Genomic DNA, 21,333 nt, shown 5'->3' with positions numbered 1-21,333 from the left:
GGCTTTGCAAGATTTTGCTCCCCACAGATATAAGTATTTTAGCGATTCACATTGGCATCATGAGGAGCTGAAACCTTTCATTCAACTGTGTAAGTGCTGAAGCTCTCTTTCCTCTTTTCCCACCACATTTTACAGCTAGATTCTGATCTGTGTCCAATTTCTGTCAATACTGTGTATGTAAATTTGCCACACAACTTTTAAGGTGGATTCTTCATGGAACTTTTCATCAATGGTTTTTTAAAGTAAATTAGGGAAATATGCAGATACCAGCTCTTAATTAGATCATGAATTAGCAAACATTTCCTCCCTATATAAAGGGAAAAACTACCACTGCTTTATATTTTTAGTCTTTGTTGAAGACTGGGCATCTTGCTTAGAAATTTAGGTTGCTTATAATAAAATCAATGAAATCTGGAATCACATTTTAAATAGCTTCAATTCGGCTTCTGTGTAATACTTACAGAACATCTTAATATCAGCTGTATGTTTTGTATCAAGTAATCAAAAGCTGGTGCAACCTCTTGAAGCCACTTTCTCAAGTTTATCTGTTAGACCTCTGCTGGAGTTGTGGGAATGTGGAGTAGGTATTCCAGAGAGCATTTTCATAAACATATGTTCGGCTCAGTAGGGGTAAGAATAAGAATAAAGGAGATTCAGAGGGATAGATGAGCTGTTTCATCTGGTGTATGGGCTTGTCTGTGCAAGCTGGGAAAGTCCTGCCTGTTGTGTTGTTCAGTAAGCATTTTTGCTTTTAGAGATGATGAACATTGAAAACTCCATGGGATTTGTTTTCTGTTATAGGTGCTCAGCATTGGGGAGAACTAAGCTGTTACTGTTTAGGTGCTTAGCTTCAGGTATTAGCTGTTATGGACTGGACTTAGATCTAACTTTCCAATTACAATAGGTTTTTTGCAAAGTATTTTTTTGTGGTGAAGGTAGGTCTAACTCAATAGTTTTGGGAAATAAACCCACTTAATAGATCCTAAAATTAGAAAGCCAAATTAAAAACTGTAGCCATAACACAAATAAAAACTTGAGATGAATATGTTGTTTAGTTTCCAAGTTAGTAGTGTGTTATGTATGATAAATGGAATAGTTCACATTTTGAAGAAGAGGTCAAGCTGTTTTGGATAATGCTTGTTGAAATGACTGTATGTTTCTGGTAGGTGATCAGAAATTTTCTGGTTGTGGAAACTAGTGGTTTGGAGGTTCACCCTTCATAGCCAGTTAAGAAGCCCAAGCCTTCATAATGTAATTAGCGGTATATTTGTCTGTAGTTAACTTTCTGCTGAACTGAAACAAACACTGAGACAAATATGGATGCCTTTCATTATCTTGGAAAGCTGTTATGGCCACTGGTCTTTATTGCTGAATACTGTACAAAATTGTTTGCATGACTGATCTTTTCACGATCATCACAACATTTCGGTGTGTTCATACAGCGTGTTGATACAGTTGATTTATACCAACAGATCTGGGGCTCTGCCTAGATTCCAACCTTTTTGTATTTAAATACAGAATTCCAAATACAGAACATGATATTGTGATCTCAGACATTCCAAATATAGAACATGATATTGTGATATCAAAGTAAGTTAGGCTTTTTTTTGAAAGGGAGCTGTTGAAGCCTTTACCAGTTCAGACAGTAAGACAGAATCTCAGGTCTTGAGAGCATTCGGTCTGGGCAGGAATTGCAGTGACTCTATAGACGTAAGATAAGGCAAGCTGAAAAAATTCCACCTGACAGGATTACTCTCTGTTTATCACATTATGAGCTGTTTGTTTATTCAAATACATATCTCACAGAAATCACACTCTTCAGGTGGGCAGCAACAAATGATTTTTACATAAATAATTGATAAATTGATTTGAACAATTGCTTTTTTTGAAAAGTCATGCTATATGTATGGTAGTCTAAGGTGGACAGAACATAGAATTGGTGGGTGTCCATCTAAACAATTGCCATTGGAATAGTTGTTTAGAACGGACTGATATTGTGAAAATTTTATTCTTTCAAATAGCTTTTCTGTTCCTTGATTGTTTTTTCCTTAGAAGGAAGCAAAAAATTTATTGAAGTCCTGTTTTTATTTCTTAAAAAATATTTTGCTCATCAGGTATAGGTGTTTTCTGTTTCAATTACAAAAAAAAAGTGGGTGTGCAATACTGTTTTCAGTCACTGACAGACTAACAGTTTGTAATAAAGCTTGGCTTATACTTTTTAATTTCTCTGTATGATTGTACTTCTTACCTGCCTCGTCCTGTGATAAGGCAAGATAATCCATTATGTTTACATTCTGCTGTACAATATGATGTTTTACCTTTCCCCTTCCCCAGGGGCAGACAGCATTTGATGTGGCAGATGAAGACATTCTAGGATATTTAGAAGAATTACAAAAGAAGCAGAATCTGGTAGGCCTTTTGCATGTACATATAACATATACACTTTATTATACATATGATTGTGGTACATAATTAGTTCAAATTAGTTTAAAGAATAGAGAGTGATCTGAGGCTTCAATTCAGGTAATGCCATTGTCATCTTAAACAAGTCTTTCATGCCCTTATTTGGTCAATTATGTGCACGGAAAAGCTTTGGAAGAAGAAAGGTGCTGTCTCACTCACCTCTTCCAGCAAGCATTTTATGATCTGAAGCATCAACAATGAGCAACTTATTTGCACTAAGTAGTTTCTGAGATTTTAGAGTCTTGAACTTAGATGCTTTCTGAGTTTATATGCGTTCTAGTGTTTGAAAAAGTTGGAGAAGAGTTTGCTCCAATATTTTGTTACATCTGTACCATTTATACCATTCTGTCAATTTAACTGCATCATTCTCTGTATTTGAAGCTTCATAGTGAAAAACGGGAAAAGAAATCTCCCCTAATTGAATCTACAGCCATGGATAATAATCAGACACAAAAAACATTCAAAAAGTAAGTAAACTATTACAAATGATAAGCTCTTAATGAAAAACACAACTTCTCAAGATGTCACAAAATCCTACTTAACTGGCTTTAGTAAATTTTTCAGTATTCAGTAAGGATTTTTCTATTGAAATTTCAGTAAAGAAACCTTGATTATGGAGCAAGAAAAGAATGCATCTAGTATAGAGTCTCTGGAGCAGGAAAAAGCGGATGAGGAGGAAGAGGGAAAGAAGGATGAATCCAGCTGTTCTAGTGAAGAAGATGATGATGACGACTCAGAATCTGAAGCAGAGACAGGTATGTTATTTGAAGCATTGACTTTTTTTAAGGTTTTGCTTTTTAATTTTACTGTATTAGTGTCGTATGATACATAGTTAAGTATCTTAAGTTTAACTCTGACTTTTTCTGCGTATCAGTAAACTTCCAATCATTTTAAAGCAAGTTTATATACATCTAAAATAAAGTCATAACATAGACATAAAGACATAACAAAGATGTATTTGTAGTTGGCCATTAAGGTTAAAGCTGTTAATCTACTTGTTTGATCAGCTGTATAACAACTGATAATTTGAATGAAATAGTTGGGATGCTATAAGCCTTTAAATAGCATGTCGAAAAGAACATGGAAGAGGTTAGAAGATCAGAAGCAAAACGGAAATAAAGTCTTCATAGTAGTGTTTGCTCACAGAACTGATGTAGAGACTGGAACAGCAGAAGAGCAAATGTTGTCACTTGTTCCTGCCATCCTAAAGTAAAAAACAATGAATATGGGAATCTTAGCTCAGATAGTCGTAATCTAATGGTGCATATACTTAATTTTCAGTAATTAATGTACTGAAATAAACTTAGTTTTAAATTAAGGTAGTATTTTAATATTAGCTCAACAATTATGTCATGAACAACTTCAGTTCAAGGGGAATGTTATTTCGAAAGTTAAGAGTTGTATGCAAAGAGATGCAGTACACTAGACTTCTGAAAATAAGTGGAATGCCATTGTTTAAATTTCTTTATGCAGCCTGGATTGGGGGAGACTTTAAATGTTTTGCATGTTTATGTATAGAACTCTGCAGTGCTTAAAGGTGTCTAAGTCCAAATTCTGTGTGGGATGAAGTTAGGTGGGAAGGAATAAAGAAATGGACAGGGAAAATGTTTCTCTCCAGTTGAAGAGAATTGGAGTCAAACAGCTTAGCCATATATTCTTTGTTCAGCAATATGGCTATCTAGATTTACATTACTTTCCTATAAGGCTTTCACTGAGTATAGAAAAGTATCTTTATCCTTAAAATTTAATTTAATGTTTTGGAAGAAACCAACGTTTCAATGCTGAACTGGAAAAAAAAAGTCTGTCTGGCTTTGTAATTAGTCGTTCACCTTGGTGTTCTTGCAGCCCATGTTTACAGAGACTGACGTTTGATAAACTCAGATCTTTTGTGATACATAACACGTAGTACTTTTGCAGTCACTGAGCCAACTATAATGTGTCCTGAACTTCATGACTTTGGTAACTGTCCTCTTCATTACTGGTGGACAGTTTGTGCCAGGAAAATTTGACTGTGACTCAAGAATTAATTTATGTAAGCTTTGGGTTTTTTAATATCAACAAGGCTTTATCATACTTTATTTGGCAAGCTAGACTTTAAGCTTTTCCCTGCAGAGCTGCATCTTTAAGTGTTCTAAGCTGTGTTTTCTCTTTTTTCCCATTATTCAGCTTAAGGTGGTTTTCTAGTGAAAAATCTTAAGATTATGAGGAGCATTCTGATTGTAAAATAGTCTAACATTATTCAGTATTCTGAAGTACTATAAACTGTGTGATTTGTGCTGGGTTGGGATATTTGAAATGTTCTCCTAAAATCTACATTTTGTTTTATTGATTATGTGAGAATGCAACCTGAAATATATTTCTCTCTGTAAGACCAAGCAGGGAAATATGAATATGAAATGAGCATATCCTAAAGGAGAGGAAAATAAGCTGATAAATAAATAAATCTTCCAACAGTTCAGGTTTTTAAACACATTTTATTTGATACAATTCCATGTTTTTTAAAGTTAGTCAATACTGGCTCAGTCTTGTATACTACTATGTTCTTTCTGTCCTTGAAATAATTTCAGAATGCAGTTGTGAAAAATCAGTTTTTTCCTCTTGTCTCATCCCTTCCATGCTTTCACTCCTGCTATTTTTTCCTATATATTTTTAAAGCTGTATTTTGTAAATTTGTAATTTGCAAATTTCTAGCAGCTCTGCCTGTATATTTACACACCTTTCTTAATTCAAATTGTCAGTCCACATTGCCCTGTTGAACTTAGTGTCACCATAACCCAGTTTATCATCGTTCATTTTTCTGTGTGTTTAAAAGGAACTTTCCATTAAACACACACTTAGTCATGTAAGCTGATAATTTTTTCGTATTGGTACTTGTTTACTGCATAAGTAATTATTCAAAACATCTGTTCAACTGTGTCTGTAACTATAAGCAAATGTGTAACAGCAATAGCATTAACTATGCAATTTCAAATCACAGATTGATACTTTGCTGAATTTCAGTATTAGTTGAGAGAACGCTGTATGAAAACATTGCATCCTTTCTAAACAAACTGCTCCTACATTGTATAGGTAGCACGGAAATAAAGATGTCTTAATAGTAAGGCCAGAACCAGGGGGGATTGAATTCCTGTCCTGCTCAATACTGCACAGATAGGGTGTAGCAACCTACACCGAAGAATATACAATTTGAACAGGTGAAACAGAAGTGAGGTGTGAGGATATGCTCAAGCAAGTGTAGTGACAACAGTTGTTATATCTGAAGCACAACTACTTCTGTGTGTTCATATAAGAGGGGTTAAGGTACACAAGCAAAGAAAGACAGTGGGAGAAGTGTGGGCAGGAAGGACAAAGGAGAAGCTGCAGTGTCCACCAACTCTTTCTAAGGTGGAGAAAGCAAGGGACCAAGAAGGGACGAAGCAAACGGCCAGTCAGAGATCTGGTCGTTTCCCAGAGGCTGGCAAGTCCCTACCTCGGCCACGTCTGCTGGCCAGGGTCTCTGGCTGGATTATTCTCTGTGCGGTTAATTGTTTCATTGCACTCAACATATACAGTTCTCCAAGAATAAACATTTTACTGTGAATTAGCATCATCTTTTGTTCAAATTAGCTATTACATGCCAACATACCTTTCACCATTAATTTTTTAGGTCATTAGCTATCTACTAATGTATAATTGGTCTAAAAAGATTGTGGAGTCTTTGGATGCTTTAAAAACCTGATCAAAGTCCTGAGCAACCTGGTCTGTATTCCGCTTTAACCCTGCTTTGAGCAGGAGATTGAACTGGGGATCTCCCGAGGTTGCTTTCAACCTGAGTGATTCTGTGCTTCTGCGTCTGGACCTCTGAGTGTTTAACACTTGATGTATTACAAAAGAAGGCTATAGGCATGAGCATTTTGGAAAAAAAGCTGCTTCTTTTTTTCATGTAACCAAGATACAGATTGGGAGTGAGAGGGAAAATCCTGAAGCACAAATAATAAAATGCTGCTAGGAAAGCTGACTATCACATTTGTTAGAGAGAAATCCAACTGTGTTTTACAAGTCAGGAAATTATAAGTGAAAATCTTGACAATATTTTGCAGATAAGACCAAACCCTTGGCCGCTGTAACTAATAATGCAAATACCACCAGTACACAATCAGCTTCTGTAGCTGTGACAGCGCCTTCGGTAACCGGTGGTCAAGGGACACCTTCATCACCTATTAAAAAGGTAAATAAAATATTTTTATTTACATAATTTTAGATTTCTGTTCCTCTATGTAAGCATAAATTGCTTGATTCTAGTGTAAAAAGTGAGTTGGGTTGTCCAGTGAGTTGATGAAAATATGCAGATTCCTAAAACAGTGTGTTTTTTCTGTAGAAACTGTGTTCAATTTTTGTAAATTTCATAACTTGAGTGAATAGTTTTGAATCTAAATGAGAATCTAAAATCTATAACTATTGCATAGCTGAATAGGAAAGCATTTGGTTTTGCTATTCCTGAGCACTGAGCCTTAGAGTATTCTGAAGTGCTGGAAACATAGTCATCTTTGCCATTTTGCTTTTGTAAACGTCAATCAGTAAGAATTGTAAATTGACACTTGCACACATGCTGCTTTGTACTCTCAAGCAAGCTAACTTATTGCTTATTATTGCATACTTTTAGGCTCCTTTACATTCATTAGTGAGAGGTAAGGCAATGCATGTTGGAAATGCAGCCATTGTCTTCTACATGCTGAGAACGCGTTCCTGAGAACTGTGACAGTTAGAAATTGAAATGGATAAAGAAGCATTTTTTTTCCATAAGAATTAAAATGATAGAGGAGAGTATTCTTGGTCTGATGACATTGATACCATTTAAACACACAGAGACTGTATATATATAATGTGGAGAGTGCAGGGGCAAGAACAGTATCCTCAGAACTGTCAGCTGGAGAAGATGCTGTCCTGCCAGTGTAGGTCAACAGGCCTAAAGATCTCGGCCTCTTTCTCTGTGAGATTGAATGCCCAACCATTCTCTAGTTTTTCTACCCTTCATTCTTGATTGAACAGGTTGATTTTAATTCATCTGAGGAAGATGATGAGAATGAAAATGTAGCTGTTCAGAAAGAAGTGACAAGGTGGTTCAATCTGTTAGACTTATATTGGACATTCAGTGTCATAGATGAAGTGGCCGAGATCTGTCTATCTTTGTTAAGCTGAATTTGACCTGGTTCTGCAGCTTCATTTCTGTTCCCTTGTGAGTACCATTGTGCTGTGAATTCTGAAGTAACTGAGCTGAGTTGAAAAACCTCAGCCACTCTTTGCTGTTCTCTCCTTTCAGCCCATCATGGCTGCATGTAGAAGGCAAGTGAAAGTAGAATTTATTCAAGTGAGGACTATGCATTCACTTTTTAGAACCATGAAACAGTTCTTTTCCTGAATTTTGGCCAACATTTTTTTCTGCAATCAAATATATCAATTAATAAACTTAAAAAGGTGATGTTGAGGATTCAAATTTATTTGGAAGAAATTTGAGTCAAACAGTGGTGGAGACATTGTCATAGCCTACAGAGGACTTCCGGCTTTCTTTTTTCATAGGACTCATGTCCAGTTTTTGGAACATTATGTACTGATTAGAACTGTATTCTTAATATGGTACATATGTGGCTTCTTTTTGGGGCCCTCTAAGTTGATAACGTAATACTTGGTAGTTGTTTTATAATCACTTTTTGGAATAGAGCAGAATATATGCAAAGCACATGTTTGTATGTTTGTATAATAATCAAGACTTTCTGCATAGATACAGTCTGCAGTGTCCAAATATTGTTTCCTTAATTCACCTTTTTGAAAGAACACTTATGCAGAATTGCCTGTAAAAGTCTGAGAAGCTATTCTCTGAACTTACCAGAGATTGCATATTAGATTTAATAATAGTGACATACTTTAGAAGTGATGTTTTAAATCAACCTAATGAACTTGTTATATTCAAATTTTATGTTTCTTTTATGATTTATTTTAAGCAGCTTTATGACTAAATACATTAATAGGACTACTGTTTATCTTCAGTTTGAAAACAGCATTGCCTCTGTCTGTAACAGAGCTAAAAACATTCAGTGTTAGCACTGGTAGTTCAAAAATGTCTGAAAGTTGCTTGCTGTGTAAGATGTGATCTACTGTCCTTACTCAGCAAGTGTGTAATGAGGAGTCGGAGAGATGGATTTAAAAGCTAAAGTGAAGGGAAAAGAAAAAAATGAAAAACATTGTGGCGATGCAGAGCACATTAAGCAAAACCCCACATATATAAATATATTTATTTGTATGTCTGCTACAATAACTGCAGGCAAGGTGAAACTGAGTTTTAAAAACAAACTTGAATTTTCCATAATTGTCCAAAGAATGATAGTTTCCAAGAGACAATATCAGGAAAGTTATGAGTAAAGTAAAAGGGAAGTTAACTCTAAGCAGCTGTTGATCATTCGTATGGATGGTCTGGGCTATGTTGTGTTTGACCATCACTTTTTCCACTTTCTAAAGAAAATAAGTTTATCTAAAGCTAGATTCCTTAAAAAAAAATCTGTTGCAGAGTGACTTAGAAGCATTCAGATAGTACTTAGGTGCAGAAATTGAAAGGGATATCTGAAACAAGAAGTAGAAAGTGCTGTAGGTCCCAATCCTGATTACAATATGGTTAGGACTTCATGGAAAAATCAGAGATTGATGTATTCAGTGCACAGCTTCAAAAGTAAACCTAGCAAGACCATATTGCTTGCAGAACACCTTTTCCAGCTTGATGTGAATTAATCAGAATGAATTTAAATTTTACATGGCTGGGGGAAAAAAATTGCAGTAGATAATGATGCATAGTCAGAAGGTGATATACAAGTCAAATATTTTTTACAGTATATAAACTAGATAGTAAGCCAGTAGGGCTTTCTTTGTTACTCATTCTCACTTTTCTATGCACATCATGATTAAAGCTTAACTCTCTTCAGATGCTTCTAAGAAGCATGTGCAGGGGAGATGGAAACTGTGATAGACTGAAGCCCTAGCAGAAAGAGAAGATACACCACTGAGGGAAATTATATGTATTGTATTTAGCTCCCTGGGGCTTACTGGCGCTGTATTTTTACATGCACAGTAGAACCCAATGATAATTCATCTCACAAAGTATGGTTTAATGCACAATATGCAGGGAATGTATTTTAAATTGCCCCACTGCACCATGTTATGTGATGTACTACTGTACTACAGGGTTAGGCCAACCTTCCTGATTCTGAGAACTGCTTTACAAAAATCTTCATGACTGAGATCCACAAGATTCATCTTAAAAGAAAAAATATGTATGAAAGGGGAATTATAGTCATGGTTCACTAGCAGGAATGACTACTGTTTCCCTTCCCTGGTCCTTTGTGGATGGGCATACAGCAAGATTTCAGGATGATCTTGTGATGTTAATCTAAACAGTTGCTGCTGGCTCGGTTAGGAATTATGGTTCTCTGGCATGGGAGCTGCATTTGGGTTGCTCAAGACCTGCACAGAACTCAAGAGCCACAAGTTCTCCATGCAAACCATGGCAAATGGCAGTGGGAGAGTGAAAGACATTGAGAGTAACTGAAAGCTTGTTAATTTTGCTTAACTGTAATGAATACAAATATATAGTGTGAATTTTACTGCAGGGAAATAGGCCTACTTCATATAGTTCTAGTTTTTAAAATCACTGTAGTAATAAAAGCATTTGTGACAATTGGTCAGTTTAACCAATGTACTCTCTACCCAGTCTTTGTACCACACTGAATTATCTCTGCACTCCTTGTATTCTAAAATTTCTAACACTTCAAATGCTTCATTTTTCTTGTAATCTTCTGAACTTTCTTCATCTTGCAGTCCAAGTTTCCTAGCTTTTGTCTTCCAATACATTTCTTTGTATTATGCAAAAGCTTTGTAAGCTATATGACCTTCCGTGACAGGATGTTACCAAACTGTTGCTAGGTGGGATGTGGCTTGATGTTCCAGAGTTGAATGATCAATTAGATATATTTTTTTGTACATGTTTAAATTATGATATATGAAAAAAATGTGTTTTGATTAAAAAAAAGAAGAAATAAGTCTGATTTTTAAGCTGAAAACCTTTTGTAAAAACACTAATACACTGGGATATAGTTTTAACATTATTATGCAGTAAAAAATGGTAAATCTTATGTTTGGTCTTAAAAGATGCAGGTTCATAATAAACTGCAGTTATCTGTATAATACCAAATGTGAAAAAAATCAGGTCCTCTGTACCTACAAAATAAATGGACGTTTATGCCAAGATTGGTCACCTCATAACAAAGCATAATATGCATATGTTGTGATTTACAGAAACAGTTGCAGTTCATGTCAGTGAACAAAAAGGCTTTAAATTGTCTTGTACTAGTAAAGGTAAAATAGGAGATACTGGGAGATACGAGTCAGCTTGTACCTACTCTTGCACCTACTTACTGTCTGTGCTGCTACAGTTACTCTTCTCCTTTTACACTATAGGTGGCCAGACTGTATGTGGTTCATGAGTGGTGCAGGTGCGGTGTGCTAAGGTTGAATATGGATTTTCTTCAAACTGTATAGCAGTTTATAATACTGCTTTCTATAAGAGGGTACTGAAGTAGGGATAGACTGGGAGTAAAGGTGCTGGTTTGATAGGTAAGCTAGGATGTGATGTCAGTCTTGATTAAGGGATATTGAGGGAATATGAAAGAAAACAAGAAAAGTAGTGGATATGGTAGTATGAATCTTGCAATATTTTCAACTATATTAGGATTTAGGCATGAACCTTGCTAGGTCGACAAGCTTTGCTGTCCTGTTCTTTGCAAACTGTAGTTCTCTCCCTGAATTAGTTAAACAACTGTGTTGTGTTTAATAAGAATCTGTTACTAAGGTTTTAAGTGTCTTGCTGCTTTTTGATATTTTGTGCTGTAATGAAGAGCTACATAACATAAACATAGGAACAAACTGTTTAAAACAACCTTTTGTTTCTGCTTTCCATTCTGTCAATCTTCATCTTTGTCTTGTCTTAATTGGCTTTAGTATGATTTCATTCCTCCTATCTTGCCTGTGGTGGAGTCAGTAGATCCTGCATCATGGAGGCAGGGCTTGCGCAAAACTGGCATTGTTCTTGTGCCCAGTAAGGGTGAAAAGTCCATGGTGAGGCTCTGGTGTGCACAGGTTTGTGTACAGGTTGCAAAATAACATATTTAATCAAAGTGTTGATACCAGAGTTGCATGGTTTTAAGTTTGTGTAAACTTCTGTTTGCATCTCGTGATCACAATGTGTGTTACAAAGTGTGGGTTTTTCCAAGCTAACTTTTAGAGGAGTAGTATTTCTTGAGCAGTCTTCTGTTGCTTATCTCATTGACTAATTCAAGAAAAGTGTCTAGGTTGTCTCTTATCACAACACCCCTAAAAATTCAACACTGCTATGATTATTAAAAATAGTTGTTTTCTCAAATCTCCACAAAAAGCCTGAATTACCGTAGAAAATGTAAATTAATGGCCTTTAATTCGCTACTGTGTTTTATAGTTTCCAACATCAGCAACCAAGGTTTCTCCCAAAGAGGAAGAGAGGAAAGATGAATCTCCAGCTTCTTGGCGGTTAGGTCTTCGAAAAACTGGTAGTTACGGTGCACTTGCAGAGATTACTGCTTCCAAGGAAGCTCAGAAAGAAAAGGACTCTGCAGGTGTTATGCGTTCCGCTTCAAGTCCTAGACTCTCCTCTTCGTTGGACAACAAAGAAAAGGTAATCATTTTTAGTATGAAACAACATTTTGAAGAGATGATCTGCTTCATTTAGCATAAATGTTAATGACATATTGTGAAAACAGTGCATTGTCATTAGACTGTACGCCACACCCTTTACTAAAATTTCAAAAAGTTAAGTTGTGCAGCTTCTGTGTAGTTTCTTTAAAATTATTGTATGCATCTCTGCTTATTTAGAGGACCTTCATCATCTGGTAACCTGGTGCATTGTTTGGGGCTTTTCTCCTTCTGGGACTTGCACTGCTAAATAGTACTATTTGAAACAGTTAAGGGAGACCAGAGGGTTGATAGTTTTGGCATCACTTGGAGAGTGGTGTTGAAAGAATATTCAGAAGAAGGAAGGTCTTTTTGTATTCCTTAGTCATTTTTGAACGTATAGTCTTACGTGATTAAACTTTAATACACTGGGCCAACTGAAGGACTAATTTGGTACAGGTGACTGAGCAGCATATAACTTTCGTGGTTCTGTTTCAAGTCCAAATGTTTAAATATGTTTTCAGGATTAAGAATAATACTAAACTACTTTCAATCATGAATTTTGGAGTTGTGCTGCAGCAAAGCAGAAACAACAGGATTCAAATCACTGTTATCACTAGAATGAAAATAGTTTGCTATTCCTGTGTAGTCCTTATGAACTTTAACTTCAGATTAAAGCTCATTTGTATTATTGGAACAATAGTAGAAATACGGCTGAAGTTGTCTTAATGATTGTTTTCCAACCAGTAGAATTATAATCAGTGATTGTAACACTTAATAAAAAATACATGTATTTCAGGAGAAAGATGGAAAAGGAACTAGACTTGCTTATGTTGCACCTACAATACCAAGACGACTGGCCAGTACCTCTGACATTGATGAAAAAGAAAACAGGTGACTCCAAAGTTATCATTGCTGTTAAATATAAAAATATTTCATTTTAGAATGGCTGACAAACTTACGGATTTCAAGACAAAATACTAATTTGTAGCATTAGCCTGGTCCCTAGATTATGCAAATACATAGCATAATCCAATTTCCAAAGGTGTGCAATCCTTCTAAATGATAATAACCCATTTTAAAATCCAGAGTATTATATGACAAGAGCAGAACTGAGCAATGAATGTTGTGTTCAGTCTTGGAGAAGAAAATAAGAAAAATGCAAAATCATGAAACCGTAAAGCAGTCCAAAAGTTCAAAACCATTGAGGAGTACTAAAAGGTGGTTTGTCTTGAGCCATGGAGTGCTGCTACTGTGGCTCCGTTTTTATTTTTGATAAAAATAGAATGCTGCATTTCTTACAGTCTGTGGTTAAAACCGTATCATCCAGCAGCAATGATTTACAAAAATCATAGCTAAATTACAAAAGCAATTCATTTGTAACCACCATTTCTATTTGATTTGTTTACATCTTGGCCTTCGGTCTTCTTTTGAGGCTATTTACGTTCTTCACTATTACTTTTACTTTAGCTTTCAGTTTAAAAGAGGAATAAAAAGGTTTAGGTGCATAGACTTTTAATCTTTATTTCTGTAATAGGGCATTTTGGATTTTCTGTTTGTGTGTCTCATTCTGTGGGACTACAATATTCTTCTTTGAGGTTGAATGTACTGGTCAGCTTTGGTTTGTTTTTAACACCGATTGCTCTTACTTCATTTTTTATTCTTTTGAGATTCCCTTGAAGAGTCATTCTCCAAAGTGTCTTGACCAGGTAGTATCTTAAGAATGGGAGAATTATTTAATTGCGGTTTTATTTCTTAGAAAATATTGTTGCATGTTGCAAAGGGATTAAATTTGCTTCAATGTTGAGGTTTACTTGCCTACTTGATCTGCCAGTCTTAACCAACGTGACTTATTGACAGACATAATTCCGCATCAAAAGTGGATATCAGCAAAATCATGTTTTTGCTGATATGCATCAGGTGAACTAAAGTCATCAGTCTCATTTGTTCTAGTGTTGACCAAATGACTCGAGAACCTCCTTCATTCCCAGGTGTGCCAGAGATGGAGGCTGCTTATAACCTATCTGGGCACGAATACCTTGGCCTACTGCATGATTTGCCACACAGCCCAGATTACTTCTGTAAAGCCATAAGAAATTTTTGATGTTTGGTCTGACTTTACGTGTAGAATTTAACCATCTGCTGGTTGGGTACTTTAATGAATGTTTAAGATTTCTGTTCTGCCTTTGTCTCACTCAGATCTCTGTCCTTGTTGCTTATCTTCTTGCTGGGTTCTTGTTCTGCCTGTGTGAACACCTGCTTGTCTGGCTTATGGCTGATGTAGTGTGATCCGGATAACTTCCTGTGGTGGGTGATGCAAAGGACTCCCAGATGAATCCCAGCTGGGCTTTTAGATAAACAAATCTCAGCATTCAGCCTTGGCAGAGTGACTGATTCTGCAGCAAAAGTGCTAAAGTCCGTAGTGTCTCGGCAAAATGATACCTTTTGGCAATTATAAGATTTGTCTTGCATCAGAACCTTCGTACATGTGTGTAAATAATATCGCAGAATTAGTGTTTCTCTTTGGTGTTAACAGGAAACACTGTATTGGCTTGTGTTTGATCCTTTTTAAAATTTGCTTGCAATTGCAAGAGAGCTAGCATACATTTTGTGCAAAAGGAGGTAGATTTGAAGTAAATTCTGAAGACCTATAGCCTGGAGACCAGTATCTGAACACCTTAAAAAAATTTTGCAAGATTTTGTTATATTTTCCCTCACAAACCTGATTGCTTTATGTATGTAGTTTTGTGAAAAACAGATTTCTTTCTTCCTTCTATCTGAACTTCACTTCAAATCTTGCGTTGATATTTTTGTTAGAAATTTAGGTTTCTGTATCTCACTATCAGTGTTTGAAGTAGTTTTTCTAAGTAGATCTTTTAGAAGGTTATTTCTTGCTGCTATAAACTGCAACAACAGGCTGGAAATTCCTTATGATTAAAGTAATGGCAGCTAGTGATCCCGCGGCAGGCCATGCGCGAATGGCGACTCAGGGCCTGTTTGCACTAGTCTATGGTATCATGCATTCCAAAGGCTCACGAGCTTTTAAACTTCCTACTAACATCCCAAAATGAAAAAATCGTCTGAAATAACTTCTTAAAAAAAACAGAGTAGTTTTCCTTTGGTTGCGCTGGAGCGTTTCAGGAGCAGACGGAAAAGCCTCTTGTCACTATTTTGAAAAAAAATCAGCAAAAAGCTGATGATTAATTTGGTGTGAATGAAATTACCTTCAGCAGTTTTGATACTTGTTTTCTATTACACTTCTCACAGTATTAATATGAATGCAGTATTCTTCCACAGGAGCTTGAAAAGGGCTATCCGTAAAGGGTTATTGCTGTTGTGCGCTGTTATGTTTAGGTCCCAGTTATCCACACTTTTCCTCTTTAATTTGAAACTCCTTTTAAGCTCTCATCAAAACTAACCTGCTTTAATATGCGTTTGCAAAAATATAATATTTTTTACAGGGACTCGTCTGCTAGCTCAATACGTGGTGGCAGTTCGTACACAAGAAGAAAATGGGAGGAAGATGCTAAGAAAAACAGTTTGAATGAAGGTCCTACATCATTAAACGCAAATTATCAAAGAAGGTAGGGGATTTTCTCTTGTGTTTTGGGGTGGGGTTTTTTTGTTTGTTTGTTTTTCAAAATAACCTTACAAATTAAGAGAAATTAATTACTGAATCCCTTTGTAAGAACGGTTTAAAATTCAGTGGTGCCATTTTAAAATGTTGTTCCTCATAATTACAGAATATGCACTTATGCTGGCATGGTGCTGATGCACTTGTTTGAAAGGCATACAGTTTTTACCAACTTAGAGAGTTGCAGAAACTGTTATTTAATTCAAGTTACGTGCTTCCTTTTTCCTATTGTTTATTTCAATTTGTCTGAAGTTTGACGGACTCTTTACAGATTTGTTCAGTAGCCAAAGAAAACTATATTTTACATGTTGGAATGGAAGTGGATCTGCCTGATGTCTGAAAAAAAAGTGGGAAAATATTTTCCCTGTTGAATTTTGCTTTTAAATAATGGTATCGGAAGTCTTGGACTGTTTTCCATAATGGTAGATTATAGCTATGCCTGCCTAGAGTATCAACATCATAAAATGCACACATAAAGCTAAAACTAACCTCATTGTATACTAAATGGTAATTAATAGGAAAATAATTTTCAGGTGTGCATGGTTGCCATCTCCCAGGATTTTCTCAGAAGTGGTCAGATCCTGCAGATATCTACATGATATAACTTTGCTCCATTCCAGAGTTTCCGTGTGGCTGTTTGAGTAAAGTTCTTCACTGGAGTTAGTTTTTGCAGGAGTGGGCAATAAATATTTAAAATGAATAGATCAAAAGAAAAGTTTGTCATTCAGGTAGCTAAGCTGCATATTGAAATGTGCTGATGATTTACTTTGTGACAGGAACTTAAATGCTTTTTTCCCCTTTCCCTCTGTCATGACATTCACATATTTGGTGGCAGGTAGTCAGTCTGTTTCATACCACATAATACAAAATTTCATTTTCCTAATATTAGATTTAAGAGAAGTGTTGCCCAAATTTCATACTCTTGATCGAAAATGGCAACATTTGATTTATGAGAACAATCTTTGTGGATGTTGGCTTTCATCAATATTTATGCTTCAGCCCTCAAATGCAATGCAGTCTCTCTTTTAAATAGTATGTGGTGCTTTAACTGTGTATTTCTTTCCTTTTTCTTTTTTTGTCATTTTAGAATTCACAGCAATAAAAGAAAGATCAATAGCAGTATGACAAACAAGCATGTTTCATGAAATCTGTTGTAGTTAGTAATATTATGCTCTGTCTGTCCTACCTGTGGGATGTTAGGTTTAATCATGGGAAAAGCATCCTGACTTGGCAACACAAAATTTGTTTAGCCAGAACGAATTGATAGAATTGTGGAAACCACTGGATTGTCTTTACAGCTTGAAGAGCAAGGGAAAAGCGTTGAGTGGGAGGTTACTCTTTCTGGGAGGGATTCGAGTTAAAAAAACAAAACCCAGCACCCATTTGGAACCCATTTAATCTGTTGAAAGGTTTAGGAGGAATGATGTTGACATTTTCTTTTCTGACAAGCTTTGGAGTAAACTTCTGCACTTTCCGAGGTCTTCAGTGTGGGTGAAACAGCATTTTGAAAATGGGACATTAGGGGCCCTAAGTAGTAGATCGCAGTAGATGCAATCAAGACAGTAATACATATACCTGTGAGATGCCATTCTCTATCTCTTTCTGTGGAGAAGTGGTCAGGACTGAGGGAAACTTCTCCCTGCCCTCTGAAGTCAGAAATCAGAAGCCCTGATCAAAGTAGTAGTGAAGATAATGGCTCAGGAAGATGTTTCTTTTTCTGCAGACGTTTCCAAGGTGTGATTGAGACAGACAGGCAGGAGTTTAATGGATTATTCAAAGCATTGTGATATTTTAATGAACAAAAATAAGTAATACAAATGCCTCTGTTGTAAATGTGTCTCCTTCAGTGGCTCCTTTGGTAGAAGACAAGATGATTTGATTAGTTCTAGTGTTCCAAGTACTACATCAACAGTTACCTCTTCCGCTGGGCTCCAGAAAACACTGCCTGCCAGCACAAACACTACTACAAAGAGTACAACTGGTTCTACTTCAGCAGGTGTACAAAGCAGGTAATGGCACCAACACAAGTTTTGGTTTTTGTTATTTGTTTTTTTTGTCAGGTCTACTATGTGCTTATGTATGTGCATGCGTTTTTGTTTAGTAGATCCTGGGGTTCTGGATTTTTTCATTTTTCTTTTAAATTTGTTTTAATTTTCTACAATTTGGCTCAAAAATTGTGAATGGCTTTCTACTGTAAAGTGACAGCCATGTTGGTAAAAAGAATAAATCCAATGTTAGAAGGCTTAAGAATAAAAGTTCAATTATTGCGAACTGTTTCATTCTTAATTTCTTCAATTTAATAGCTCAAGGTGAGCTTTCATAGTAGAGACATTTCTCAGTTTGCTTTCTAAAAAAAAAAATCCATCCCTCAATTTACATGTTATTAGATGTTTAGTAAAGTGCTTTCATTGTTTAGCTGTTTCCTTTTCTCTTTTTTTGTGTTGCTGCTTGTTATGCTGTAGTACCTCAAATCGTTTGTGGGCTGAGGATAGTACTGAGAAAGAAAAGGACAATGTTCCTACGGCAGTGACCGTTCCTGTTGCACCATCTATTGTAAATGCTACAGCCACTACCACAGCCATGACTACAGCTACTTCTGGCACTGTGTCCTCAACATCAGAGGTCAGGGAGAGACGGAGGTGTGTAAAGGTCCTAAGAGTAATATTGCTCTTGTACAAAAGTAATATTCTTTCTTGTTTAAAGGAATGTGTTGGTTACCATGAATTTGGATAGGGCAGTATGTGAAGCAGTGTTGCTTGCGTGCTGTGTATTGAAACAACTAGCAACGTGCCTCAGCTTATATTAAAAGATATTAATACTGGTAGAGACCATTCGTGAAACTTAGACTTTTGGACTATGGATTTTTTGGGTGTCCTTGAATTCTCATTTGGTATGCAATGTTTGCTTATTTGTGTTTCTATTATTAGATCAAATGAGTCCTCCTAAAAATATCTATGATGGAACTATGTAAAAACACTGGAAAAAAGTTACGAAAATCAATAATTAACTACTCACTAGAAGTGCGTTGTTGCAATTTGAACTACTGTGCCACTGGTGGTATGCTAACAAGTTACTATATGACATTTATTTCAGTCATTTTGTATGCCTGGCCTTATTGAGAGAAGAATATTGAACCAAACAGATTCTGTTTGTTTCTTTGGATAACTTACAGTCTCTTCCATTCAAAAAACATCATACAGTTGTAAATATAATGGTTTAAGTGCTATTTAGTATGAAGAATGAGTAAGAAACTGATGTAATTCTTATTTTAAGAATGCAAAGACTGGGGTTTTTTTTGTTATATGGAGAATGAGTTATGATTGGTGCATATGTATGTTTCCATAAATAGTTGTTATCTCCTACTCATAGAAGCGTAACTAAGATCTCACAAGGTTGTTAAATCCTGTTAGCTTTCCCTGGTTTTTGCTTATTATGGCTATTTATAAATGTTTATCCCTTTACTCTGCTTAAATCCAAGCTCTGTGTTGCTCCTGTAATAGTTTCGAAATGCAGCTCCTATATCAATGTATATCTCTCTGTATTTTTGTGGAGGTAATGAAGCTGTTGTTACAGGAGAAACCTGAATTCTTGTGATTCATGTTAGCGAGCAGCAACAGTGTTTAAAGATTCCACAAAGCTTTAGGCCTATTTAAGATATTCATAGTCTGTTTTCCTTTCGTACCCAAAACTGTGATGAAATAACTTCTATGAAATGGGATTTTTTCCGTGCCCGCTATGATTCAGGAGCTGCCCACAGTCACCTTGCTTACAACCTATTTTAATAACCACCATAGCTGGAATTTGCATTTTCCATAACAAAATTTGACTGCACCCAACAAAGCAATTGCTTTGCGGCATTCATAAAAATAGACTCAGGCAGTAGATGCAAGTGAAAATGTCAGTCTTTCTTAAAAAAAATGAAAAATAAAAAAGGGAAGAAAGAAACCCACTAAAAAATGCTTTTTTTTTAAAATAGTTCCAATTTTAAACTGCAAATGCCAATTCAGTCTCACGTGAACTAGAATAGCAAAGAGATTCAGAGTTAAGGCTTTCACTCTGTTGTTTGCTCTCGCTAGTATGTGTGTGTAATATTGCACATATACTCTGTAAGATCACAGTACACTTTTAGGTATCTGCAATTGGCCTGAAGTTGCTTACCTTTTAATTATTTATCTGACTCTGGGCTGACTGTGTAATGCACTGTTGTAGATGCATTCTCGATGCCATATTAAAATACCCATTAAGCCTTAGAAATCAGCAAAACTGAAATAATTACCATGTGCACGTAAGAAGATAGTGCCCTAAATATCTGCACATGTATGTATGCATATATGCAGATACATATATATATATGTGTATATATACATGAAAAATATTTTCTTTATATTAAATATGTTATATGCTAAATGTTTTCTTGAGAAACGAAATTGGTTGATCCATATTTATGGAGTAAAAATGTGTATTTGGAAAATATTTTTGAAATAACTTTTCAAAGAATATTTGAAAAGTAAACACATTACAAACTAATTTTGGTGGTGAAGTATGTAATGATGCATCATTTTGGAGTGGACTGAAGAAGCGGTGTTTATCTAATTTTCAGGATTGGTTTAGAGCAGTGGGGAAGAGAGTGACAAACTGGTAGCTTTTAAATCTTCGTATCATAAGTAAAACTGCACAGCTAACCTGTAAGGCATCTACGAGGGATGCTAGGGAAGGGCAGTTGCCACTCGGACAGCACCTGCAGTATGAACCTGACGGATTTAGAGTTTCAGTTTTCCTCACTGGGGATTAGAGTATTTCACTTTTCTTGGAGGAGATCTCAGATTTCTTGATGAGTATGTACAGAAGGTGCTACAGAGCAACTGATATGGCATAACCTGCAGCAGTTTTCAGGCCCCAAAGGTTACCCCATGCTGCAGTCAGAGCAGCATGGGTGGGTTAAAGCTTGTGTCTGCCCATCTGGCGAAATGATGTACTACCTGGCTCTAAACTGGAACCGGTGCAAACTAACTTTGCAGGATAAGTAGTATTTCAGATCATGTTAGCTAAAGCAGTTAACAGGCACCCTTTCCCTGGTACAGCTAGGGCCTAGTGCTCCAGGAAAACAGAACAGTTAAAATGCTGTGCAAGAGGACAAGGTAGGGAAATTGAATTGATATATTTCCTCATAGGTTTTTTACGATTTGTCATAGGATAGGGGATGTTTCTGCATTTGTAAATACAACAGCTAATTATGAATATTTTCTTTTAAATCTGAGGTGATTTAAAGTCATAAGTATGATAGCCTGTGTAATTGAGTTTTATTTGGGAAACTTAGCTTGAATTGTTTGGGAACTGTTTTTGGTATGCACTAGCTGACAAAGATGTTACTAGATTGACAATAGAACTGCTCTTTCCCTAGATAAATGATTCCGTTGTTAATAGCCGATGGCTTCTCAGACATAGAACATTTGAATCCATAGCCAAATATTCTTAAATATCAAATTAAAAAAAAAATAGAGACAGTCAGA

General features: G+C 36.0%; 1 protein-coding gene across 5 annotated transcripts in view; it reads left to right on the top strand.

The window, feature by feature from the left end:
* Positions 1-21,333, top strand: part of PPP1R12A (protein phosphatase 1 regulatory subunit 12A) — a 129,932-nt gene that overhangs the window by 78,568 nt on the left and 30,031 nt on the right. For 4 of the 5 annotated variants that reach the window (XM_026100413.2, XM_026100412.2, XM_064509508.1 and 1 more), the window contains 9 exons: positions 2,335-2,409; positions 2,845-2,930; positions 3,061-3,218; positions 6,543-6,670; positions 11,978-12,193; positions 12,989-13,083; positions 15,651-15,773; positions 17,671-17,832; positions 18,286-18,462. In XM_026100413.2, the coding sequence (XP_025956198.1) occupies positions 2,335-2,409; positions 2,845-2,930; positions 3,061-3,218; positions 6,543-6,670; positions 11,978-12,193; positions 12,989-13,083; positions 15,651-15,773; positions 17,671-17,832; positions 18,286-18,462 (1,220 nt within the window). The remainder of the gene's footprint in view (positions 1-2,334; positions 2,410-2,844; positions 2,931-3,060; positions 3,219-6,542; positions 6,671-11,977; positions 12,194-12,988; positions 13,084-15,650; positions 15,774-17,670; positions 17,833-18,285; positions 18,463-21,333) is intronic. The other variant, XM_064509513.1, reaches the window with a different exon arrangement.

Source organism: Dromaius novaehollandiae, chromosome 1 (assembly GCF_036370855.1).
Source record: "Dromaius novaehollandiae isolate bDroNov1 chromosome 1, bDroNov1.hap1, whole genome shotgun sequence".
In the NCBI taxonomy this organism is placed as follows: Eukaryota; Metazoa; Chordata; class Aves; order Casuariiformes; family Dromaiidae; genus Dromaius; species Dromaius novaehollandiae.
This window is presented reverse-complemented; position numbering and strand designations above follow the sequence as displayed.